This window comes from Vidua chalybeata, chromosome 5 (assembly GCF_026979565.1).
Source record: "Vidua chalybeata isolate OUT-0048 chromosome 5, bVidCha1 merged haplotype, whole genome shotgun sequence".
Taxonomy (NCBI): Eukaryota; Metazoa; Chordata; class Aves; order Passeriformes; family Viduidae; genus Vidua; species Vidua chalybeata.
The window spans coordinates 30,720,507-30,747,228 of record NC_071534.1 but is presented as its reverse complement, the minus strand read 5'-3'; the positions used below and the strand labels follow the sequence as shown (position 1 = coordinate 30,747,228).

The following is a 26,722-nucleotide window of genomic DNA, read 5'->3' as shown; positions in this document are numbered from 1 at the left end:
ATCAAAACAAACAACCCCCCCTTTCTGTCTTTGCTTGTCAAATTGCATGTACAGGGAAGGCCATAAAATATAATCTCTGATCCTAATATTTAAGTGTGGTACTTCCAGGTAGCTTAGACCAATGAGTTTAGTACGTGGTAAGGAGCCAGTTAATTATATTTATTACCAAAAAAAATTACATGTTTTTAGGGAATGTTTAATTCTACTAAGTCAGCAACTCATATTGTATAGATTACTAAGTTGTAAGTAGAGGTCTTCTGACCTTGTTGCAGTAATTACCATTTCAGGACCAAAAAATTTAGTTGCCTAGAAACATGAGAAGTCCTGGTTAAAGTTTATCTCAGATTCACTGAGCTGAAAATCTGTTTAAATAGAATTCAAGAGTTTCTTTTTCAGTGACCATGTTAATGAAACTAAGTATTGAGTAACCTTCTCTCCAACTTTAACACAACCAAGCAATTTAAATTCTCCTAATAGTTCTTTCGAAGCTGCATTCAGTTTGCTTTAAAATCTGAATTAATCTTATTTAATCTTAAATATGAAATACAGTCACATGCTCTTTTGTGCTGTTACAGTATAGCATTGATTTTTAATCACTTGGACAGATATTTTATTGTTCCTAAATTAATAATTACTTATTTAACTTACTGTAGAAAAGGATAGTTGCAGTTAGATGTACCTGTGGTTGTTTTCTTTCTGCATTTATGAATTGTATTCTGTAGAGGTCTGTAAATTTTGTATCAGTTCCAGAAATGAAACTGATTAAATGGTGCATAATCTGATGACTGTCACAGCTGAAAGTTGCTTTTAAGTTGTAAGGCCATCTTCTTTAGCAGTTTTTACATGGATAGTGTTTTACCCAAATATTGAACTACTCTGTAGTGTACTTTGAGAGTCAAGGAATGTTGCATGATGATTTGACCTGCTTTTTGTAAGCAGGGCTATGGCAGTAAGGGGATAATGCCTGGAGAAAATTGGTAATTATGGAAACTACTGTTTAAAACCTTTTCACAGCTTTGATCTGAGCCAACAGTTATGGAAGTGGTCATTTAATTTGTGCTTTAGGGTGCAAGTCCTGGGATACAGTTCTTTGCCAGCTTTGGCTGTCCTTTGAGCAAAGCTATACTAGCAAATAATTTCTGGGTTATAAGCTACTTGTGTTGAGGATCTAGCCTAGAAAATTGCTGGGTTTGCTTACTACAGAGTAATCCATTCAGCTCCAAGGAGTTTTGTGTGGAAATGTGATGTCTCTGTACTGTTTATATCAAGTATAACATGAGCACATTGTGGTCTGTTATTTTACTGTGTCTGGGGGTCTTCTCTTTCACCTTCAGCAATGTCCTTCTGAGACACTCTGTAGGAAGGTCTGTTATTCTTTGTGCTTTCTCTTTCCATGGTAAGGAAATTATCCTTTATTTGTATCTACAAAAAGTGACAGAAAAGTTCACTAGTACTTGAAGAGTTCACAGATTTTCACGGGTTCACCTATGCAGGTTCCCCTGCCCCAGTCAGCCTTCCTAGTTTTTACCAATCATAGTCATCTGTACCTCTCTAAGATAAACAGAAAATAGGGTATTCTGGCATGTTAATAATGCACAGATTTAGTTTCTAAAAGTGATTTAAGCTTTGGAAACAAGACCAGGCTGAATTTGGTTCAAGTGAGGTATCTGAATTGGTCCTCTCCTGAACTAAAGAACAGTAGCTCCTCAGTGCAACCTTCAGATTCAGGAAGACAACCCTGTTTCACCATCATTTAAGGGTTTAGATCTATTCAATGCATGTCAGTATTTCATTAATTAATACTACAACCCTGTATTTACTGAGATGGAAAAGTACAGCTTTTGACTATGGAACACTGAAACAGCGCATCTGTTTCCTAAGTGACGCATCTGCAAAGTGTGCCTATGTGTTTCACTGAAATATTTTAAAACACTCTTCTCTACTGAAGCCAGTTGTATGATTAAAAATACCTTCCTTTAAAATGGGCCACCCATGGTCTTACCTAAAGGTTATAGTACACCAAATATTCAGCTTTTCAGCTATACAGAATCATATTATGACTGAAAACCCTGTGTTATTTAGAGTGCTGCAGTGTGGAAGGGAGGGAAAGACATTAGCTTGAGCTACAAGGTTTTCATCAGCCCACAGGAAGTGCTAAAGTACACGCTGATGAGAGAATTGTGTTTGTGGAAATGGAAGTTGGGCAGTGCTGAGTAGGTATTGTGGTTATCTGTGCAGTTACACTGCCCAGCTCCATAGCTGGAAAAAATACCAGTGAATTAAGGCTGCCTTTTTCAGGTAAATAGCTTGTAAACAGAATGTGGAATGACTCTCCAAACAACAGTCATAGTTGCTTTTTCCTACCAAAATGTACTCTACTGTGTAATAGCTGATACAAAAGTATTTTTGGCTGAGTGTGATGATTTGCAGTGTTTGTTTGAATGTAAGGGAGTGTGTTTATCATGTTTGAACCGCCTGCTGTCCACAACACACATCCATTTCTAGAATGGTTATTGTATTGCTTTTTATTTATGTCCTTTTCTGGGGTTTCTGTTTTGAAGTAGAGCAGTGTTCATGCTGGGTGGTCACATAAGTAAGTTTTGGTGTCTGAGGCAGTGCTTCTTGTAATGTTCTATTTTGCTTCTTAATTATAGGCCATTTTAGAACAGTTGTGTACATGTCACTGCTCTCTGCAACTTCTTTGTCAGTGCAGCTGTAAATGCTGTTTCATGGTTCCTCTCCTGCACAATCCATCAATATCACTGCTATGCACTCTCCTTGGTTTTGCACTGTTGTTAAATTCTACTGAAGCTAAGTATGAAATGTATATGCTTTAGATATTTCCCTTGACATTTTACGAAAATAAGTTTTCATTGTAGGTGTATATAGCAAGCCATCTAATTCCACTAGATAAAGGATCAATTATTTATTTTTAAAAGTATATGGACACTTAAAGATTAAATGCTTACAAAGTGTAATTTGCAAGTTGAAGACATGTAGTCTTTTCCTCCCTTCATGCTTTTTTTGAAACAAACCTAAAAACATATTTATCTCAATTTTATTTATTTAGAAAGGATGCCAAGATATTAAGGTTCATTTAATTTTGGGAGACTTTGACAGGACATATGAATTAGTGTGTGATGTCGTAGGCATTACAAAAGTGAACATTCTGAAAGGGTGAACACCTGTAATTAAATTAAAGTTCCTCTTGCACTTTATAATTTTAATCACTTGATCCTAAACAGTAGAAAACCTCTGATTTGAAAAATCAAAGAATATTTTTAAATGTTATTTTAACTGACAAATGATCCTGAGTTCTTCAGATGGTTTTCTGGCATAATTTACTCAAAGCCAAATTTTATGCACTTTTTTCTTACAGTGAAGAAGACATTAATGTGGATTTTCCCCTTATGCCTCCAGATTAAAAAAAAAAAAAAAAGTATAATCTGAAAATGATATGGTTTGTTTTAAATAGATGCAAATATTTTAAAGCTCTCCACATCACTTCCTCAACTTTGCATCTTAGCTGGTATATCTCTACCACTTAAAGCATGTATTTTGCAGTGTTAATAATTTCTGTGGTCAGTGTCTAACTTTAAATAAAAACCTCTGCAAAGCCTCTGAAGGTGATTAATAGCTTCCCTGGTTAAAACAAAAATTGCACAATTAAAATAATACACCTACGCGCACTGACTTGTCAAACTGAGAATAAAAAAAAAATTTTCCCCAAAGTCAGTGTTGCTATTTCAAGTATCTCCTGGTTAATTGGAAAAATGCAGAGGGAGGCTCTGCTGGCAGCATGTGGGAGCTCTTAGGGATGGTTAGGTCATGAATGTGTAAAAAAACAGCATGTGTAACAGCAGCATGTCAAACCAGCATGTCTGGCCACTAATTATGGGGAGGGAGGACAGGAGATAAGAGCTGCCAACTCCAGGGCTCTGCGAGTCTTCTTTGGAGTGTGAGAACAAGGTAGTGTTTTACATGGATGAAAGAAAACATGCAGTCCAAGAGTCTTCTTGAGCATGTTGTGTCATTGCCTCATGTTTCAGGTATACTTCTGTGCTGTGTGTTATTCCAATTGTTTGTTCAGTAATTTTGAGTTTCATTTATTTAGTAAAATAATCAGTAATGACCAAAATGGCTGTTCTTACTCCTTTTATTATGGATTATGGAATGTATCCACTATAAGATTGCATGACACAGTGTTAATGTGCCTGAAGAGTTTAATTTTAGAGACTGTCTCCTCACTAGAGTTGTGTGGGATTTTTTTACATGTGGTAATTATAGAAGTTTAATCTGCTTAGTGATCTGATGTGTGCTGAAACTATGGCTTGAATGTGTGTTCATGGCTTGTACATTTAGGGCAGTGAATGACTGCTACTTTCAGTGGTTTCACATTCAGCATTTAACAGACGTGGGCATGGGCAAATATAATCCAATACCAAGGAGGTTGTTGTGGACCAAGCAACCTTAAACTCAAGGTTTCCTTAACTGAGAAGTGCAGAGTCTATTGTTACTCAGGGTTATGAATGACTACTATGAACTGATAGTTTTTTATTATTTAATGCCATTTTATGTTATTTGCTAACTGAAAAATGTCTAGGTGGCAAATTATTGAGTTATCCAAACTAGAAAATCTAGGAATAAACATTGCTCTCATTCTCAGAGGTGTGTGCCTGGTAGCAAATAAGCTTTCAGAGTCTGTAACAGCATGCATTTCCTAGATTCCTTCCTTTAGTGCTCATGGTTCGCCAAATAGGTTGCTGTCAACTTCTTTCCAAAAATCATTTGGTGCATGGCTCTGCCAACTATAACATAGAGGCTGAATTCCCCAAGAAACAGTGATTCAATTTCCTTTTACGGACTTTTCTTTGGTGTTGGTTGCTGTAGTTGTTTTCTTGATGAAGGCTAAGGGATTATCTTAAATCCCTGTGGAGGAGGGTGCTATTCTCCCTGTTTTATAGATTCAAGATGAGTGGATTTGAGACTCTACCTTTAGAAATCTAAGGTCTAACTTCTGCTAATAAAATTTAGTCATGTCTACTGATTGCAATTAGAAGACTTCACAGCATTAAGTAACAGTGATTATTAATCATGGTTTGATGCATTTTTTCCCTGCACCCAGGGGCTGGAATTTTTTGGTGTCACTTGAATGTGTAAACCATTCTTTTTTCCCGTATTTACTTTTCATATTAATTAATGGACTTTGCAGTGTCAGTAGCTGTGATTCTTAACAGCTTTTGTTACATGATTTCACAATATTGCTAAAGAAGTTATGTCACTTTTTTCTAAGTGAACAGTAAACAGATTGCAACCCTGAAGAAATTGGAAACTCTTATAGAGCAAGTTCTTTGGACAAAATAGAAAATAAAGTAACATCTAAATTGCTTTATTTAACCAGAGAATATGAGATTGAGCATGTTCATGGCAGGTACACTTGGTAGCAAAACACAGTAGTTCACACTTAACGCATAGATTGTATTTATTTCTGTACAAGGAAGTCTTGTTTCCTTCCTGTTCTGTGTGGAACAAAACCTGAGACTTCAGTGAATAAGAAGGAAAAATACTATAGCTGAAAGTTCTTAGGAGCAGCTAATTGAAGTTGAGTCATGTTCTTATATATAAGTAATTCAGTCCTTAGTCATGAAACTTGGAATCTTGACAAGTCAGATCCATGGTGACAAATGCTGTCATTCCAAAAATAAGTTTAAAAGGTAATGTGACCAGGTGCTTTTCTCTTCTAGAGGCTGATAGACTGTCTCTCTCAGCTTGCATCTGTAGAGTCCTTGGAGACAATGCATGGCAGCACCATTTGGTTTTCTAAATATGGATTAATTTTTTTTTCTTCTATATCTCATCTTGAGGATAGTTAATCACTGGAATAGGTTGCACAGAGAAGTTGTGCCATCTCCATCTCTGGTAGTTCTCAAGATCTATCTGTGTAAAAGCCCTGAGCAACCTGAGCTGATCGTGCTTGGAAGGTTGTGTCACTCTGTGATTCTGAGATGTTTCTCTTTTGTGGACCAGTTTGTCACCTAGGGCCACAGTTTAGTGATTGCCATGCTTTAAAGCAGCCTCTTGTCCATGGAACTGTAATTAGATTTTTTTTAATGCCATCTTTTTGACTATAGTGAAATACATTTTCAAAATAAACATAATCTTCCAAAAGAAATCAGAATGTTAAAATCTCACTTTAAACAGCCCTACCTGTTTCACAGTAAGAGTTTATCAAAGTTATTTGTTATTAGAGCCCGAGATGATTTAACTGAATGATTTCTTTAAAAGCTTTTTCTCATCTTCCTTTTGAAAAATGAATGCCTTAAGGGAATTTTGAGATTCACTGGATTATTTTAGCCTCTTAACAGTCTGCATTTGCACAGAAAAAAAACCCAACAATTATTTCAACATGAACAAAGCAAGGAATTTTGCAAATTGCTTTCAAAGTAATATCAAAACCAACTTCTTGAGAGCAGAGGCGACATCTTGTGTTCAGCTGCTTTTGCGCGTGGTATCTGAAAGTCTGCTTGCTCATTATTAGTTAATATTTTCTAAAATCCTTGTGTGTTAAGCCCTCAGGATATTTGTAGCACTTCTTTTCACACAGTGGGGCACTAGCAGTGAGGAAGAAATTCAAGGTCTGTAGCATAAAGCATGCCTAGAATGTTCCCTAAGAGGAAGCTTAAAAAAAAAAAAGCAACATTTATTCATTAAAGTCTGTTTCCTTGTGGCAAAGATCAATGTATCCTAATTTACGAGAATTGCTTAAAAGTCAGGGCCAAGAAATTGGAGCCTTGTTTGTTTGCATCATTTCCTTAGCTATTACAGTATGTACTGTTTATGATGGAGTTACTTTCTGCACTTGGACTTTGTGGTTTATTTTTAGTCTATATAAGCTCTCATGGCTAAAGTGTGCTTGTGACAAAAGGCAGCAAGAGGCTCTGAACTGGTAAGGCATTCTCTGGGCTGCTTTTTTTGGTGGCTGCAGCACTTGGGCCACTGTCAGCTTAGCAGTTGGGGGACAAGAAAAAAGTGCTAAAGAGATGTGCCTGGAGTTGTGGAATGAGAAGAAAAAGAGTGGATGAAGCCAAACTATTGTGGGAATATAGGAAGTGGGTGTGGGCACTGTGCTTTCCTCTGGACTTAGTTACGGGTTCTGCTGCAGTCCAGCTGACCAAAGAACCCCCAGCTCTGTGAGATGCAGGTGATCGCTTGTGGAGAATCTGTGCAGAATTCATCTTTCTTGTTGTATCCATCTAAATTTTCTAGAATTTAAGTGACATCTGTAGTTGTTCATAGGTTTTCTTTTATAGTAAAATGGAAACCCTGCAAAACAAAGCAAAACAAAAAAAAAGTGCAATGAACCTTACTTGTGAAACCTCTGCAAATTCACTTGGAGGATGGGAGGACCAAACCCTGACAAAAAATGTGCTAAAGGCCTGGCTTCTGTAATAATTCTATTTTGTGAGGGTAGCATGACTCACACCACTTAATGTTGCTATCTCAGTATATAGTTTATTTTTAAGTAAGGCTATAAAAACAGTTTTTCTTTACCAGTTGTTGCTATGACTTCACAATGTTTCCCTAAATACACTTGCTCATACTTTCTCACAGCATAGTATTTGGCACATTAAAACCTTAATTCCATCACTATTTCCCTGAGTGATGATCATTTTAATGCTTCTATGGGAAAAAAGGATAACTCCATGTATTATGTAGTTCTAGTTGAGGAGGAATAAAAGTTTTTTTTTTTTTAAACCAATCACCACAACCTGTTCCTTCATTTAAGAAAATGTTCCTGTGTTTGAGCTTTTTCAATCTTTCCATGTAACTTTTCAGAGTAAATTTACAGCAATGATATAGTTTAAGCTATTTTGTTAAAGGTAAGTGGACACTGTATTATTACTTCAGAACACTTTCATGGTCTTTTTTTATCTGTAATTGGAGGGAAAAAATACTGCTAATGTGGCTTGGGAGAGTGGGATGGGTGACTGGATGGGATGGGCTGAAACTTTCCTCTAAGTTTATACTTCAGAGTTTCTTTTTCCAAGTTGCTGACCTCTGCAGCTGTCTGCCAGATCTCTTCCAAATGGCTGTGAGCACTTTGGTTGAAAGATCTTGGTGTAGAGGAGAAAAGCTGCCCTAACCCTTCCTGACAACCTTCAGAACCTCATTCCTGCCTTGTTCTGCATGGCATGCCTGGCTGTTTAATTTTGAACTGTTCTTATTAATTGGTCCAGCTAGCTGCAAGCTTACTGCAGTTTGGTTTCCTCCTTATACTGCTTTATAGCTGTCTAAAAAAGGATGTGGAAAAATACACTAGTGTTATCACAGATGTCATCTTTGCTTACCTGAATATATTCTAAAAATTGTAAGGGACAAAATTTATCTGGAAAGAACACATTCTATGTAAAGGTGTGCTGTTAGATAAACTGACAATTGCATAGTGTTTAAACTTTTCCATCTTGGCTCAGTAAAAGCACAGGTGGAAAAGATTTTTTTTTTTTTTTTTGTAATTACTAATAACATAATTCGAAGATTGTTACACTAATATGTAAAAATAATTTGCTTCTATATGATTTTCCTTTCTAGTTTGCCATTTTGTAGAACCCTTCATATATTTTGGCTGTCTTTTAAAAATAGAATTCTAACAATGGATGTTCTTGTTGTGGTTTTTAGTTCCATATTCAGCATTAAGGTTATGTAAGCTTTTTTTGTGAATTGCATTACGTAAATGAATTGGATAAAAAACTGATAAGGAGAAACATCTTGCCTTCCCAGCCAGAGTAATTTTGTATGTTTGTGCTGCAACTGTCCAAAGAACTATTTTGTTTCAGTTAGCTGGGTTTTGTTACGAACAAGTGCCTACCCTTATGGCATGGTTATTTTCTGTGTATCCCAGAAATGCTAATTTAGTGTTGAATTCTTCTTGCCTGAGAGGCTTTCAGTGCTGTTTCTCTCAGCAGTTTGTCATAACCACTGGGCAGCAAGGTCAGGTTTGGAGGTGTTTTCAGCCCCCTTTTGAAGAGACCATAATACTTTAAGGGAAGCAAGATTGACAAGGCAAAAAAAAAAGAGTGGGAGCTTCAACTTAAGAGTCTACTGATAAAAGTATTCATCCCACAAGGGGTGGTAAAATCTGTTTACCTGTATGTATCCCTGGTGGTAGTTAGAGATAAACTTGGCAGGAGACATCCAAACAGGGGAACCTGGTGAAATATCTGCAGAGATCAGACAGGGATTTGTGTGTGTATTTTGGGACGCAGCTGTTTCCTTTCTCTGCTACCTCTTGGTTCCCAGTCCACAAACTGCATTTATGGATGCAAGGGCTGGGATTTTTTTGTCTCAGTAATGTTTTTGATGTTAATCTTACATGTTAGCTTAGGGTAACCCTAACCTTTTTCATACCCAGTGATTCATAAAGTCATCTGCTTCCATGAGGATAGATTATATTTTTCTTCCTTGTAGCTGTGTCTATTACTTGTTAAAGTAATGACTTATTTCTAATACAGCTCAGAATTCAGAGCTGATGGGTTTTCTGTTGGTTTGTTTTGCTAAAATAGAACAATGACAAATACACATTTATTTTTCTTTAAATCAACAAATTTTGGCTTTAAATATTTCCAGTGGGTTTCATTGTGTAACAGATTTCCAGTGGAAAAGGAATAGGGATCAGTGCATGTTATTGTTGCAGAGGCAAAGGTCAGCTGATTGTCTCATAGGAATGCTTTGAACATGGAATAGTTAATGAGTAAGCATCTTGCTGCTCCATCTTTTCTTTTGGTTGTGATAGGAAATTTTATCATTAAATGTACTCAAGAGTCCAGTGACATGTGATACAAGCAGATGCATTGAGTGTTTTCTGGACAACCAATGCCATGATAAGAGCCACAAACTGTGTGGTAGAAGTTTTCTGTTCCAAAATACCCTGTGTTTGTTTTTATTTGGCATCTCTAGATATCAAAATATTGAATGAAGATGCTTAACATAATTTTTTTTCATAACTTCAGAACTCCACTTCATAGTAATGCTCATAATTTGGTTTTTTTTTCTTTTTTTACAGATTCTGAAGGTGTTTAAGCTCTGAATACTTACAAGCTCTTCTTACATAACGATGTCTGGCTCATATGATGATTCTGTTGGAGTAGAAGTTTCTAGTGATAGCTTCTGGGAGGTAATCCAAACATTCTGTTCAATATTTTGATTTTATTTTTTACTTGTATTGTAGAAAATCTGATTTCTGTGCACTGTAAATTGTGGAGAGAGCTGCAATTCAAGACACATTGGTTATTGTGAACTGCAGAAATAGCCTTCAGGGTAGAAATTACCTCTTGAATTTTTACCTATTTCTGTTGAGGGCTCTAATGGGCACAAACTTGAGGATCATCCAGTTGGGTAGGGTATGGAATTCAGAATTGAACCTTTGTCAATTTTTATTGTCAAGGAAGGCTATGTGTGAGTAACTTTTAAAATGATCAGTGTTACAAAAGTACTGTGTAGATGTACTGCCTGTCTCCTGTTTGTATCTAGATATAAGTATAAACGTTTTTGAGATGAGTTATTATTATCGCAGTTATTATTATCTCAGTATACATACAGAAAGATAATATAAAGTACTTTGTAATATCAGTGTCTGCTGAGCCGTGGGGGCTTGTAGCCACTCGGCACGAAGCTCAGATAGCTGGTACATCTGAGGGTCCACCAGAAGAACGGGAGGGACACTCGGGCTGCTGAAATCCTGCTCGTTTATTGAAGGGTCACAGAAGGGGCAGACAGGGAGACAACGAGCAGAAGGGAGGCAGATTCCGAGAGCCCCGAGGGGCGGGGTGAGGATTCTTTTAACTGCATAAGGGTAGGAGGGTTTAGCATACGAGGGTACAATCGGGAAAAGGCTAAGGGGAGGGGAGATATAACATTAACCAGTGGGGAAAAGGGAAAGGAGTGTTCTTGGTGGAAGAACCAAAGGGAAAACGTGGAACAGAGAAGATTCTAGGCTAAGGGGCAGACTTGAACAATAACTGACAGGACAGGGGGAGGGTACAATTCTCTTACAAAAGGGGGTGGAGAACTCATACAACTGCTGTTTCCCATGGCAACCCTAGACTGCCTTCCCCAACCCCTCCTCCTACAAGTGTCCTGGCTTGTAAGATAAGCATATATTCTATTTGCCATCTGGCGGGGCAGGTATCTTCTGTTGGGCAGTTTTCTTATCTCTTCCAAGAACAATGTCTCCCTCCGGGGGAGATATCTTCTGTTAATGTGCCATTGAATGGCTCACTGCATGACTGATAAAGTTACATCATCCCATTGTAAGATCCTCCACCCAGAGGGAGGAGCCAAGCATCCCTCCCTGCATAAAATCAGCATTTCTTGAGACAGCAGCTCAGCCTCTTCACTGGATTCCCAGAGGAAGACCAGGCCCATCTACTCTATCACCAGACCTTCAGAGAAAACTACACCCTTCTACTGGACCATCGCTTCAGCAGCATTTCATCTGCCACTCCAAGAGAAGGAGGAGCAGCCACCATTTAACTGGACTATCACTAACACCCTGACTCCTCAGGGTGTCAGGTTTCTCACTCTATCAGTAGTTTTGTTTGTACTAATTAAATTTTTTTTTTAATTTAGTTTTTTCCTAGTAAAGAACTGTTATTCCCATTCCCATATCTTTGCCTGAGAGCCTTTTTATTTTGAAATTGTGGTAATTTGGAGGGAGGGGGTTTACCTTTTCCATTTCACAGGAGGCCCTTGCCTTCCTTCACAGACTCCTGTCTTTTCAAACAAAGACAATCAGCAATTTGTGCTGCCCCTATCTGACAGAGACTTTCAGCTGCTGTGATAATTTAAGCTCTAAAGAAAGGAAAATTCATAAAGCAGAAATACTTTTACAAAAACAAGTGTTTGAGTAAAAAGAAAGGTTTGGTAGTGTCAATATTGACACATTTGGAGGTAAGTACAGTGTCCAAATTAGCTGTACTCAGTAGGACAAACTTCTTCCATTTGAGAGGGAGGTCTTTTGAGTTTAAATTATAGCAAGCATGAAAGTGGCTTGGGGGAGGCTGTCTGAATTTGCTGGAGACCTATGTTAGACAGCTTGATTTTGGTGACCTGATGTTGTACTTCCTTTGAAATCTAAGTTTTTCTAGACCACTAAAATGTGCTCTTTGTGGTGACAGCATATTACATTTTGATGCAGATCTCCCATATTTTTTCAATATATTTTCTAAAAGACCTAATGCTAGTGAGCTTCTGGTTGAATAGATAGGTACAGTCTTTTGAGGAGACATATTTACTATGATGTTAAATATGTCTGTCTTATTTATAAAGAAGTTCTTCTAAAATCAATGTATGCGAAGCCTTGACCCCTTTTGTTGAAGGGGTTGCTCTGTAGAATGACTGCAGACAGGCTGTGGGACCATTTCATGTATAACCACAAAGATTATTCTTGTTAAAATGAGAATTGGAATCAGGTGAAATTCCAGGTGACAGGAAAGAGTGAAACACTGTACGTGTCTTTAAAAGGGGTAGAAAGGAAAACCCTGAGAACTACTGCTCTTGGAGGTGTCTCTCAGCTGGCTGTGATCCTGAGCAATCTGAGCTATCACACCTGTTTTGAGCAGGGGATTGGGCTACCTGATCTCCAGAGGGTCCTTCCAACCTTAGTTTTACTGTGTGGTTTGTTTTATGCTAAGGCAACTTCCAGTGCAGGCTTCCTTGCTAGAAGTATTTCAAAATAAAATGAGGAGGCAGTCAGGAAAAACTAATTCTGGAGGGATATTTTGATGTGTGTTGTGCATTGTATACTTGGCAGCAGAACATGATTTCTGGCTGGCTGTTCTGTACCAAGCTGTTGTCTTCCATCAAATAATCATGTCTGGAAGCATAAAAGCTGAGTGAATAAGAATGAAATTTTCTGTAAACTAGGATGATTATGTTTGGACAAATTTGAACTCAAAGAATTAAATACAGTAAAGGATGATGAGAAATGGCAATTACCTTAAATGAGGGCCTTCATGAAGGTTTGTTTAAATGTATTTGATGCTTATTGTAGGTAGTTTATTTGTGTTTGTGCTATTGGTGACTTACTTGACATTGTTTTGTAAACACTACTACTTAAGTCGGTTTCCTTAGACTTGTCTGTGTATTCTTTCCAAAAGTTCAGGAGTGCAGTCTGTTTCATAAGCAATGTGAGTAGACTAATGTATAATGCATGAGCATACCTTTCTTTATCCTTGGATAAGGAAATGTTAGACTTCTGTATAGCAATCAGTTGGTTTCCTTATAGGTTTTTTTGTGCTTTCTCTTTTTTGATGTATAACCACAAAGATTGTTCTTGTAAAAATTAGACTTGGGAAGCCATGGCAATCAGGTGAAATTCCAGGTGGCAGGAAAGAGTGAAACATTGTACCTGTCTTTAGAAGGGGTAGGAAAGAAGACTCTGGGGACTACTGACCTTTCAAACTCACCTCTCTGCCTGGGAAGATCATAGGACAGACTTTCTTAGAATCTCTGATAAGGCACAAGGAGGACAGGGAGGTGATTTGAGACAACCAAGGGCAAATCTTGCATGGCCAGCCTTGTGGCCTTTTCCAGTGGAGCAGCTCCATCAGTGGGCAAGAGAAAGGGTACAGGTGTCAATTATGGGGATTGCTGTAAAGCCTTTGATGTGGTCCTCCACAACAGCCTTCTCTCCAAATTGGCAGCCATGGATTCTATGGGTGGATTGCTGGATGGAAAAGGAATTACGTGGGTGGTTGCATCCAGAGGGAAGCAGTCAGTGGCTCAGAATCCCAATGGACATTGGTTACAAGTGGTGTCCCTCAGGGGTGCATACTGGGACCAGAGTTATTAAATATCTTCATTAACGGCATAGAGGGATCAAGGGCACCCTCAGCAGCTTTGCAGGTGACACCAAGTTGAGGGTGCAGTGACAATCCAGAGGCACCTGGACAAACTCAAGCAGTGGCCCATGGGATCTAATGAGGTTTAACCAGACCAAGTGCTGGTGCTGCCCCTGTCTTGGGCACACCTGTGTGTAATGGATCCAGGCTGGGCAGAGGGAGCAATCCTGGCAGAAGGACTTGGGGGAGCTGTGGGTGAGAGCTGGCCCTGCCCCAACCTAGAACCCCCCCTGTGCTGGGCTGCACCCAGAGCCCCAGGGCAGCAGGGCACGGGGGATTCTGCCCCTCTGCCCTGCTCTGCTGAGACCCCCCTGCAGGGCTGCATCCAGCCCTGGGCCCAGCACAAGAAGGACAGGGAGCTGCTGGAGCCAGGCCAGAGCAGGGACACCAAGGGGATCAGAGGGATGGAGCACTTCTGCTGGGAGGAAAGGCTGAGGGAATTGGGATTGGTCAGCCTGGAGAAGAGAAGGCTTTGGGGTGACCTCATTGTGGCCTTGCAGTGCCTGAAGGGAACCCACAGGAAAGATGGAGAGAGACTCTTGACAGGGACCTGCAGTGACAGGACAAGGGGCAATGGCACACACAGAGAGGAGGTTTAGATTGGGTATATGGAAGAAATTCTTCCTTGTGACGGTGGAGAGGCCCTGGCACAGGTTATCCAGAGGAGTTGTGGCTGCCCCATCCCTGTCAGTGTTCAAGGCCAGGTTGGATGGAGCTCTGAGCAAACTGGGATAGTGGAAGGTGTCCCTGCCCATGGCAGAGGGTTAGAACTGGATGATCTTTAACAGCCCTTCCAACCCAAGCCAGTCCATGATACTTCTGGTTTGGAGTCATCTATCCAAACTAAATTTGACTGCTATTTAGTCTAAAACCCATCCTTTTTAATATGTTCTGAATTGGTTGGTTTGTTTCTGAAGACTGCAACTTTGAATTCTGGTCTTAATCTTTCTCAAAAGCGTTAAACAGCTTTGATCAATGTTTTTTGTTTGATTTGATTAGAAAACATGTGGTGCCTCTGGAATGCCAGCCGAGTGCTTCATGCCTCAGGTCACAGGAAGTAAAGAACTCCTCATCAGTTTGGAAGTTGTTTTGTTACTACAGATTCTGACATTTATAATCTTGTTAGAGGTTTTCCAAGATTTTTGATACAGTAAGTTTTTTTTTTTGTTTTTAAAGTCAGCTTGCAGTTTGTTAAAAGCCACCTTGATATGTGTTACTGCCACAGCTGAAAGCAGTGAATGTATTTGAACTTGGCTGTGGCACTGAAGTGTTAGTCGAGCAGGGTGAGCTTTTGAGTTTGTTCCCTTGCTCTCCAAAATAACTCAGATTTATTTACCTTTGAACTGTGCTGCTAAGCCCATCTTTTTCTTAAAGGCATTTAGGAAGGAGTGAGGTGGCTGCCTGTGGGTCCTAGCTGAAAAACAGACTGTCAAAGCTGTTTTTTGCTCACTGTATATCCATTGAAACTCAAACACTTTTAGTTGTTGAAAGTTGGTTGTTCTGTTGAACTGATGGAACTGTACCTAATAAAATGTTGATAAGTGAACTTCAAAACTTTTGCCATTGCTGTTGACAGAAATTTCATTGTCTTTAGGACATGAAGCACTTTGTTCTCCATCAGTTTGCTGACTTGAGAAGGCTTTGGTTTCTTTTGGAACTGTCACTGCCTTTGCTATGGTTTCTTACTAAAAATTGTGAATCTGGAGTCTGTAGTTGCCTGGTGGTAGATTTACTATTCTAACCTTGTCTGGTTGCATATGCTCAGACTGTCCATGGAGCAGTTCAATGCAAGTTACTTCATCTGTTAAGCTTTTTTTATTAAGTTATTTCAATACTGTTCATGGAAATTTCCAGTTCTGGCACTGAGAGTTAAGTTCCATGCTGGAAATACAATACAAATAGTAACTTTTTTCCTCTAAAGGTTAGTAATTTTTATTACAACACAGATACAGTTATCAGGTTCTGATTTGTGGCTGGGAAATTGCTATCTTGTTGAAAGGGAGTTGGAGAAGTTGCTGTTGGAGCTTGTGTTCATGGTGATGGCTCACTGTAGATCTGGCAATCAAAAAATGTGGGTAGGTCAAGGCTTAGGCAGGGATATCTTGTATCAGAGCAGCTGATATGAGTGAAAAAAAACAGGCTTTCAGATTTATACATGTTTGTTAAGCGTGCCAAAGAAATAGCAGCAGCTTTCATAATTGAAGTGGTTTTTTTTTCGTCTTTGGTAAACCCAAGATACTACTTTAAGGCTTTCTGTCTTCTTGCAGGATGACAAATCCTTTTCTGTAGAACAAATCCTTTTCTTTTCCTCTAATTTCTTCAGGTGTTTAGTCAATAAAAGTACTTTAGGAGTCAGAGAATTTTGTACATGTTTTAATATAGCTTGCTTAGAGAACAAAGAATTGCAAAATAGTAAGAAAAGACTTTCTGAAGGGTAATTCCCACAATAGCACTGGAGGATTTCATCAAAGTTTCAGTTGTAGTAGTGTCTTAAATTACCTAAGAGATGGAAATTTCACTCTCCTAATTTATTTTTCTGTCAAGCCTCAATGTACCTTGATCTGTCTGGTTAAGCTCAGAGACTGAGGAATCTTGTTGATATGCTCCAAGAAAGGATCCCTTCCTCTGTGTTACTCAGCTGACAAGGATGATGTGCTCTGGGTAATCGAAGGTTGTTGCTGATAGCCTGAAGCAGGGAGGTAGCAGGTTTTGCAAGGGAAAGTGGAAAAAATAAAAAGCCTTTCTATTTCTTTCACATCTATCATATGGAGTTTAAGCATTTGCATGACTGCTGTAAATGCAACATAATCATTTAGGGCACTTTGTGCATCCAAAAATAGACTGTGGCAAAACTGGTTAGTTCCAACATTGTGTTGCTTTAGTTAAATATGAGAAGTAGGCATGAGACCTATTTGCCTTGTCCTACTGGAGTAGTTTTGGAAAGTCTGTGAAAGAATTTGGTATATTAATAATTAACAAAATGCATCATGAAGTTTGCTTTCTGTTTATTAAGCTCCAGCCATATGATAATAATCACTATCAGGGATATATCAAAAGAAAAATGCCTTGGGCAAGATGAGACCAATGCTCTTGTTCAGTAACATACCTGTGAAGGTAAGAAAGCCAATGAGTGAGTGTTCCTAGATATCAAAGTGGAGGTGTATGCATATCTTGCAAGGTAAGACATCAAAAGGAGCAGCCACCCTGCCTGTGGAGGCACTTCTTTTAAATGAGCTCGAGGTCCCTCAGAGACTGTGTGCTTCCTTATCTCCCTGACTTTCTGCTAACATCAGCAACATGGAGCCCATTTATTGCAGGGGTGTTCCAAACACCTACTTAGCCAAACAGAAATAGTCACTGAACAGCTGCTAAACCTGCAGCTGGGATTATTTTAGCCCTGTGAGTGATTCCCTTGTAAGACAGGATCTGGTGTGCATTCTGAAGTGCTGAACACAGGGCTTTTGTTGCATTCTGAAGGATTTGCTGAGAACCCATTAGCAATATTAGACTTTCAACCTCTCAAAGTGGAAGCTGATCCCCTGTGTAGTATGGATGGATTAAATTTGGCCTCTGTTTGCATTGCCATTGTCCCCTGCCCCCTCCTAACCACATTAAAAAAACAACAAAACAAACCACTAAAAAACCCCTACCCAAAACATAAACCCCAACCAACCAAAGGAAGGCCCAAATGCAACACTCTGGATAAAAAGTATTTGAGCTCTGCAATAGTAGATTCCTGTCACATAGTCATTTTTTAAATTTCCTCTTAACTTTGAGCAATGGAATATTTTTCATTTATATTGCCAGGGTTTGCTTTACTGGTGTATTTGACTTAAGATTTTGTGTGTTTAAGAGTTTCCTCAAGATTTTTCTTGTAACCAGGGGTGAATTTATATGTATAAACTTAAACTTACTCACATCTAGTTCTCATAGGTACTTGGACTGTATGTGCTAATTATGCACTAAGATAATTATTCTTATTTACAAAAGCCACACAGTGGTTGTAGATGTTAATGCTGGTTGAAATGTTTGGAAACTTCCCGTTTGACATAGCTGGAAAGAAATTTTACTCATGGTTAAATGGAATGCTGGAAATAGCGTGTGTCTCTTTGTTGGCCATTGGTTTGTGTGGGTTTGACTATGAATTTTTAAAGCTTATTATTCTGTTTCATGCCTAGGAGTATTTGTCCCTAAAAATACCTTGTTGACTTTCTTTTGAATGGTTCCAGTTCATAAAGGCTGATTTGCTGTGAATAAGCTCTGCAAACTTGGAAAAAGAGTTGACATCAAATCTATCTTCAGGCATTTGAAACTCGTGAAGTATTAATGATATAATGTTTGTCATGGTATGCTGAAATTATTTAACAGGAGTTTAGCAATAGCTGAATGTTTGCCACCTTCTGGGCTGCTAACAAATGAAAATATTATTCTTTTTTCTCTCAGTGTACCAGAAAAACCTGCAAGGTGTGTTTAACACTCTAGGCTTTTGTGCTGCTCTATGAATTTGCCTTAAAATAAAAAAAGAGTCTAACAGTTGAGGTGAAGGAGCCTACATAATTTAAGATTCTCCCTTAGTGTTTAGTGCTGTGAAATTGTAGAATAATGAAGTTGTAAATTCTTAGATAAATTCACACTAAAGATCCCATCAGTGGCAGTGCTTGGCTCCCTTGGGAAAAGGCAAGCTGCCTGCACTGCCAACTATAGGATGATCAATGCCTCATCACAGGGTGCCTCTGTTTTTTTCTGGATGTTACAGATTCCCGAAATCTTAAATTTGGTAGAGGATTTGAAGTGACATTGCTGTGCTGACGCCTGAGAAAAAGTTATAAAATCAGAAGGAATGCTTTCTTGATTAAGCTAAATGGAGACCTGACAGCATCTGTAGTGCCTGTAGGAGATAGATGGGGCAAAAGAGGATCAACTGAGATTTATTAGTAGCAAAACTCAGTACTTTTTGCAGTGGAAAAGGGTTGAAACTGATGATTAATTCAAATTAGAACAGACAGAGAGAGTGACACAAAACTATGAATCAGAATGAACAGTTTTCCCAGAATGAACTGATTGCATCAAAAAAGTGACCATTATAATGGTATTTTTAAGAAATAAACTCTTGGTTATTTATTTTTGAAGTGTTTCTGACAACTAAGAGTAAACAGCAACTGAATTTGATATCATGTAATAAACTATCTCTTTCAGATGGATGTAGTGTTGATGCTAAAATGAAAATGGGCTATAGTTTTTAAACATATATTTTTCTACTTGAAATGGTAAGAAAGTTTGTAACCTTACCATTTACTTTTCCGAAACAAATATTTTATGTGTAGGGCATGAAGACTTAGAACTTTATGTCATAACTTCATTAATGTCTTAGTTGTCTGCTGTCTGTTTAGCAAGAAAGATTGCAATGCTCACAATGATCAGGAAATTATTCCAACTAGCAAAATCATGTATGTTCATGTATTGTATAGGGCTAATTGAGAAATCTGAAAATTGCCAGGCATTATGTAAAATGGCTCTGACTGAAACACAAAAAGCACAAGATTTTTTTGCTTGTGTTGTTCCTGGTCAGTTGCTACAAATAAAAGAATTCTTCATTTTTAATTTGCTCAAATATTTATGGAGGAGAAGGGGGAAGTCTTGCAAAATATTTGCCATTTACCTCAGAAATTGGAGAAAAGAGTCTTGAATAAACAATGTATAAGATCATGTTTTTCAGAGTTCAGGCTGTCTTGAGTGTGTTTCTAGGTTTTTCATTTATTAACTTCCTTCCAGTTATTCTAGGAGTTCCATGACAACCTAAAGACTGAAATTCTATTCCCTTTACTTGGCTCTGTGACCTTATGTCCTACAGTGACAAGCTGCACATTCCACATCTCTAAAATGTGTCATTGCAGTGTCCCTAATTTAAAATGCATTTTTTTAAAAGGAACCACTAGGTTTTCAAAATGTTACATGCTAAGTTGTATAACTAATGTTCTCTGTCATAGAACACAGTAAAAATGCTGTATTTCCAAAATTCTAGCTTTCCTCGTAGGACAAATTTCAGTGTAAAAGACTTTCTTTGCTATACCAGGTTATTTTCTAGTATTGTAGACCTGGTTCCTCTTTTTGCTGATTCTAAACTGTGTTGCTGAGTTCCTTCAGTCCTCCTGTCAGGAGGAGGAGGTGGGTGAATTATCTGTGGTGTGCATGCAGCTCTTTAAAGGTGCCCTTATGTGATAACAGTGAGTGGTCACAGGTAAGCTCAGTTCCCCGAATACCTGCCTGAAATTTGGCAACTGCTAGATGTTACCATGAGGTTAGAGGTTGCTCAGAATGAAAAGATTAAATATACCACAAGGCAGCCAGCTCTCATACCATTCAATATTACCATTTAAAATGCTAATTTAATAGTGAGAATTTATGAAAGGAAATGTTCGTGCTACAGACGTAAATCCCTGGGCACATAACTGGAGACACAAATTGATGCTAATATAAGGCTTCAGTAGTTGTGGCAAGCTAACATAACCTGCTTTTAAAGTCTGCTTGTCTGTGAACCTACAGCTGGAGTAATTTTGAGCATATGAATTATTTGTCTTTCATTACAAAGACTGTAAATATTCCTGGAGAGATTCCTTAACACTTGGATTATGTATGTATAACTCCCTACTTTTCCATTTCCATTTCTCCTGAAAATAGAAGATTATTTTTCATGCTTTCTTGGTAGTAGATGCAATCAGTTACCGTGGATGGATTGACTCTCTCTGGTAGCTTATCATCTTCAGTTATATTGTGGCTTATGTTTAAATGGACAGGGTATGTGTGTGTATGCATTTGTTTACTTGATTTAGACAAATCAGTGACTGCGAACTAATGCCTTAATTAGATGCTAACTAAATTCCTTTGATCTGTTGAAATGGATCTAGTCCAAACCAAAAAACATGCTCAGATGAATTCTTTGAAGCCACTAAGAGAAATGGTTTTGTCATGTCATTGATGGTTTTGATTTTATTTTTTTCCCAGATTTAAATGAGAAGACCGAGCATATGTCTGTGTTTATCAGTATAGTCGTTTATTCCTCCAGCACTTAGTATAGAGGGTTTTTTTCCCCTTTTAAGAGTATACCATTTTTCTCAAGCAAATGGCTTGCATGTGCATCCGCTGACAAAATTCTGAATAAATGTGAACCTAAAAGTTAGATGTTTTTCTCTGTCAAGATGTGAAGCAGATATGATTCAAATGTAGAAATGACTAATGTGCTTTGAGTATTTGAATATTTAATCTACTGCCTTGCTGCTAATCTTTGTTTTTCAGTTAGGTGGTTTGGGCAGATAAGAAACTGGCTGTGATATTTAATAGGCTGTGCAAATTCTCTTAACAGAGTTCTTAGGTCATGTTTAACGTTTACAAAAGCCAGCCTGAGTGACCTTGAATTCAGTGGAAATGTTACTCTGGGAGCAGTGCAAGGCTTTTTTTCCCTTTCAGACATTTAGGTTTGTTATTCCATGTTGCTGTGTGCACAGGAGTGAAAGGGGGTGTTAATTATATAATGGATGTTGATTATAGAGTGTGCATCCTGCTCCATGTCCTCATTTTATTATAGCTTGTACATTGAGCAACTGTGGGGTCTTTTTTTTTTTCTTTAGTATTTACAATTCTAAGTATGGTAAATCCACGTCATTGCTGTCATTATCTTCCCACATTAAATTCTAGAGTATAATTTGGAAATAATTGCTATCTGTTTTTTCAGCAGTGACTGCATTCTTAAAAACTATTATTATGGTTGATAGAGATGTTGCAGTGCTCCTTTGCATGTCTCTGCGGTTTTATTAATCCTGAAAGATTAAACTCAGCATAAAATTAAGGTATTAGGTACTTGATGATAAATATTGACGAATACTCTATTATTTCTCTTAATTTTCTCCACTATCTAGAACATTACCAAGAAATAATAATGCAGAACAATTGTGGTGACTGCCCATAATTACATTGCAGACTTAATAAAATATAATAAAACTTTAACTTTTAAAATTAACAACTTTCTTTTACAGGGGAACTTGTAGCCTTTGTTGCATTGTTGCAGTTAGGTTTTATGATTAATTGATTTAAGATGAATGAACCTGATTCCATAATTAATTATTTCCTGCTATATATTATCTTACTCTTCATTTACAGTATTTCTGTTAATTAGAGATTTGTCTTTTTTTCAGAGCTTTCAAGCAGAAATTAAGTCTTTGTCTCTTGGTAGGTTGGAAATTACAAGAGAACAGTAAAACGAATTGATGATGGCCACAGACTTTGCAATGATCTTATGAATTGTATTCATGAGCGGGCGCGGATAGAGAAGGTCTATGCTCAGCAGCTCACAGAATGGGCTAAAAGGTGGAAGCAGCTTGTGGAGAAAGGTAATGCTGAGTTTGAATTCTGACAGCTTTCTCAAATGGAAAAAAATGTTTCTGTATATCTTTGTTTTGGTAAGTACAAAGTAAAAATAATGTATGTTTCAGCCTATAATTGAGTTTTTGCAAGTGGCTCAGTAACGGGACAAATGACCAAACTTTTTGTGATAAAAACCCAACCAAGCAAAGCCCTGCTCTTTTGCAAGTTCACTTGCTTCTTGCTGAAGCAGATGAATCTTGCCTCCAGTACCAAATTATGTTCTAGAGAACTGTCTGTTTCTAGATAATTACCAGTACAGTTTCAAAAGGGCTTCTGAATAACAAGGGGGCAGTGACTGTGCGGGAAAGACTGGTAATTAAAGACATAGGCATTGCTCTAATGGAAGGCTAAGGTGATGCTGTTTAATATATTCTGCAATAGTTTATCCTTCCATGGTTATTCACCCTTCAAAAAGTATATTGAGAAACTGAAGGCAGTTCAAAGGGGAGCTCACATGTGGAATACTGAGAATTGTGGTACAGGGGTAAGGACTCCAGACTAAATGAATATTATTTTTTCTGGCTTAAAAGTTTGTAATACTCAAAACTTCTATGAAAAAAAAAAAAGTTCCCTTTTCTAGGTTTGCATCAACATTGCTGTTTACAAGTGAATATAAGTCAATAGTTTCAGGTAGTTTCTTGGGAATATAAGTTCCATGTGGGTGATGGTTACTGAGAATGATACTTTTTGTTGTGTTTAGGCCCACAGTATGGAACAGTAGAAAGGGCTTGGTGTGCTTTTATGTCAGAAGCTGAAAAAGTGAGTGAACTACATCTAGAAGTAAAAGGTTCACTGATGAATGAAGATTTTGAAAAAATCAAGAACTGGCAGAAGGAAGCCTTTCATAAGCAAATGATGGGAGGATTTAAGGAAACCAAAGAAGCAGAAGATGGATTTAGGAAAGCTCAGAAACCCTGGGCAAAAAAGCTGAAAGAGGTACAGCAGTAGATTATGTATTAGATATCCTGTGTTATAATATACTAATGTTTCAAATCTCTATAAGGGAGTAAACTCCCTATTCTTTCTGCTGGACCCTCCTTTCTCTTAAAGATCTCTTGCTTTCTGTCCTCTTCTGAAAATAAATATTTTTCTCTTGGTCTCTCCTAATCTTGGTGAATTCAGTGAAAATCTGGAAAAAGTGAAATTTAAGCCATCATTTTAACAGTATCTTATTTCATGCAATTGAAAGTTGCTCAAATAAATGAGGGAAAATGTGTTTGTGGCTTTTCCCCCCTCTCATATAACATTATTCTTAAATAACAGGTTGGTAGAAGAAGGGGGAGCAGGTGAACATGTCCATGAGTGAGAAGTGTTTAGTTGGGAACTTTCAGTAAACCTTTTGTTGAGTCTGTTCGACACTTCTCTAAGCTGTGTGAGTGATATTTCTTGTTTGATGAAAGAATGCTCCAGTAATTTCTTTACATTGATTGTTATGTGTTGTTCATTCTTTGGCCTAAATGAAAACAATTTCCCCCTCCCCCCCCCCCAAAAAAAAGAAAAATATCCTGAAAACGAAACCTGACAATTTCTTCATTGTCACATGATTTTATGGTTTTATGATTGCTGTAGACTGTTCCAGATGCAAAGACTCAAATCTCTTTTGTAGGTGGAAGCTGCAAAGAAAGCTTACCATGCTGCCTGCAAGGAGGAGAAACTGGCTATATCCAGAGAAACAAACAGCAAAGCTGATCCAGCACTGAATCCTGAACAACTCAAGAAATTACAAGACAAAGTGGAGAGAAGCAAACAAGATGTACTAAAGGTATACTGAATGTTTTTTGACCTATATCTTGGGTATATTTAAGCTCTTTTTTCCTCCTGAATGTGCTGTGAACACCCGTTCACATAGCTCTCTGTCAGTTAGTTCTGTACCAAAGTTTAGTTTTCTCCCAAGAATGTGTTCCTGCCAGATTTTTCTTCTCTGAAGATGAGTAATGTATGGCCTCTATTTCATTTAAGTACTTTCAGGAGGGAGCTAAGCACAATAAGCCAGCAAACTTCTAGAACAGAGATCTACTTATTTACTAGTGATGGCTGAGCTATTTCACTTGAGAATCTGAGACAGATGCCTAAAACTTGCTGACAACTACGTATGTCATCATTCTTGACTGCAGAATGCATTTTTTAAAAAATGAAGCTGATATAATCCACTTAAATAAATGCTGTTCTGTTGCACAGCTTGCCTTATCTCTTCAGTGGGCTGCTTCTGAGAGGCTTTTAATATGTGATTCCTCAAGGATATCTTTTTCCTTTGCAAATGCTTTTCTGGGATCTGGAACGTTATGTTCCATCAGTTGGGATCTTTTATTTCCTGCCTGTGGACTACTACTGTAAATTAGTGCAGAGTCTGAGGTTGTATCTGTTAGCTGAGCTCACAGTGTATGCCATTTATGTTCACAAGGATGTACACAATGTTTGGGGTTTTGGTCATAACTCACAGTGCACTACGTAAATTACTAAAGGAGAAAAGATGGCACTTTAAAAGATCTCTAAATACCTTCAGTAATTTGAAAGACTTCCTGCTCTGATTTACTCTGTAACTCCTTTGGTTTTTATCTTCAGAGTTAACATTTGTTATGGTTTCTGTTAAAAAGCCAGAGAAGAGGCTTGGAGGTTTATTGTAACTGTTTCTGCAGTTCACTTAGATAATTCTCATTGTACCTTAAGGTGGGTACAGTGGTCATGAAAAGAGTTTACAGCTTGGCAACTTCTGGTCTAAACCTCAGCCATTACTGCGTTGATGGGTCTGTATTGTAGGGCACCAATAAAACATATTGCTAACAGTTTGGTTTTGTACCCCCAGACAAAAGAAAAGTATGAAAAATCACTGAAAGAATTAGATAATGCTACTCCTCAGTATATGGAGAACATGGAGCAGGTGTTTGAGCAGTGCCAGCAGTTTGAGGAAAAGCGGCTGCGTTTCTTCCGGGAAGTGTTACTGGAAGTCCAGAAGCACCTTGACATGTCCAATGTTGCAAGGTAAAACTGTAAGACTTCAAAATTAATGCTGAATATACTTTCCTGTGGAAAGTAATAAGTGCTTCAAGTAGATCAGAGTTCAGAGTTCTGATTGCTTTCTAATGTGTTGCTTCAGTTTGAAAGTGTAAGTGAAAGAGATTAATTCTTTGTTTTGTCTAAAATGAGATTAGCACCTATCTCTAACATTTGCCAGAACCAACAAACCTTCATACTTTTGGTATTTTGTAATCAAATATGTTCCAGTTAGAAGGGATTCAGCACTTAGAATCAAAAAATGCTGGATCAAAGATTGGGAAAAGAAGGTCTTGGTGTATTATGTGTCTTGCATGTTTATTAGAGAACAAACTGGAATTTGTTAGTGTAGGACAGCATGAAATTTGTAGTCAATACATTTATTGTTAAAATATTAGAGCTCACTAATGAAATTACCTTGTGGGGATGAATTTAAGATCCATAAGTTAACCACTGCTGAACTCTTGTCCACCTTAATTTCAAAGTCTGCTCTTTATACTGTCGTAGGTATCAAGTATGTCTTGTATTTTGTTCTTTTTGCCTGAGCCCTCACTGTATTCCAAGAAAGCTAAACGCTTGCTAGGGAGCTCCAGACACAGGAATACTTGCAGGGAGTGCTGCAACCATGGTGGTATTTTACATCTCACTTCTAACAGCAGAGGTCATGTGCACTCTGCTTAGCATTTCAAGTGCAAGGAGAAAAGGAAGAACTGAATTTGCTTTTAACTTGAGCAATGTCCCAAACCGGTTTGCTTTGCTGTCACACAAAGGTTAACGCTGGCTGAGGAAAGGGGGTGACACAGAGGCAAGAACAAAAACAGAGCAAGCAATAGAAAAGGGCAAAACCACTTATTTTGGCATCATTACCATTTTGGTTGGCTTCAAAGTTCTTATGGAACTGCAGTGGGAGATATTCTTTTTATTCTCAGAGTAGATAGATGGTAGAATTGCTGCCCATTTGATTCAGTTTCATCAGGTTAAATGAAACTACAAATCAGAAATAAATGAGAAATAGTTGACCAAATGGACAAGGTTGGGGGAAGACCACAGAAAATGACCAAGTGGAGAGGCAATTATTTCCTTTTAAGATACTTAGAATTCCAGGAGTGGTCATAATAAGCATCAAACAAAGAACAGAACTATTAGGGTGAAACTAGAGAAAAAGCAGCTGTAACTGTTCATCTGTTTCCTTATCTTTGCCTCTTTTAGCACAGAGATAAAAGGTGTAGAATTAGTCATTAAAAGAAAGTTTGATTTTTAACTGTAATGTTGCTAAAGAGCACAGTCCAGAAAATAGCCTGCTATGTTCTCTAGAGATGTAGACGTAAAGTTTATTGTTGATTTAACTGATGGCTGGTAATGACGTATTCCCTTTCTCAAAATACATGCCTCTCTATTGCTTGAAAACATTGAAA

General features: G+C 37.9%; 1 protein-coding gene across 3 annotated transcripts in view; it reads left to right on the top strand.

Moving 5' to 3' along the window:
- PACSIN2 (protein kinase C and casein kinase substrate in neurons 2) overlaps positions 1-26,722 on the top strand; it is a 54,790-nt gene that overhangs the window by 17,368 nt on the left and 10,700 nt on the right. For all 3 annotated transcript variants that reach the window (XM_053943298.1, XM_053943297.1, XM_053943295.1), the window contains exons 2-6: positions 10,061-10,171; positions 22,126-22,282; positions 23,017-23,252; positions 23,923-24,078; positions 25,120-25,295. In XM_053943298.1, the coding sequence (XP_053799273.1) occupies positions 10,112-10,171; positions 22,126-22,282; positions 23,017-23,252; positions 23,923-24,078; positions 25,120-25,295 (785 nt within the window). In that variant the 5' untranslated portion in view covers positions 10,061-10,111. The remainder of the gene's footprint in view (positions 1-10,060; positions 10,172-22,125; positions 22,283-23,016; positions 23,253-23,922; positions 24,079-25,119; positions 25,296-26,722) is intronic.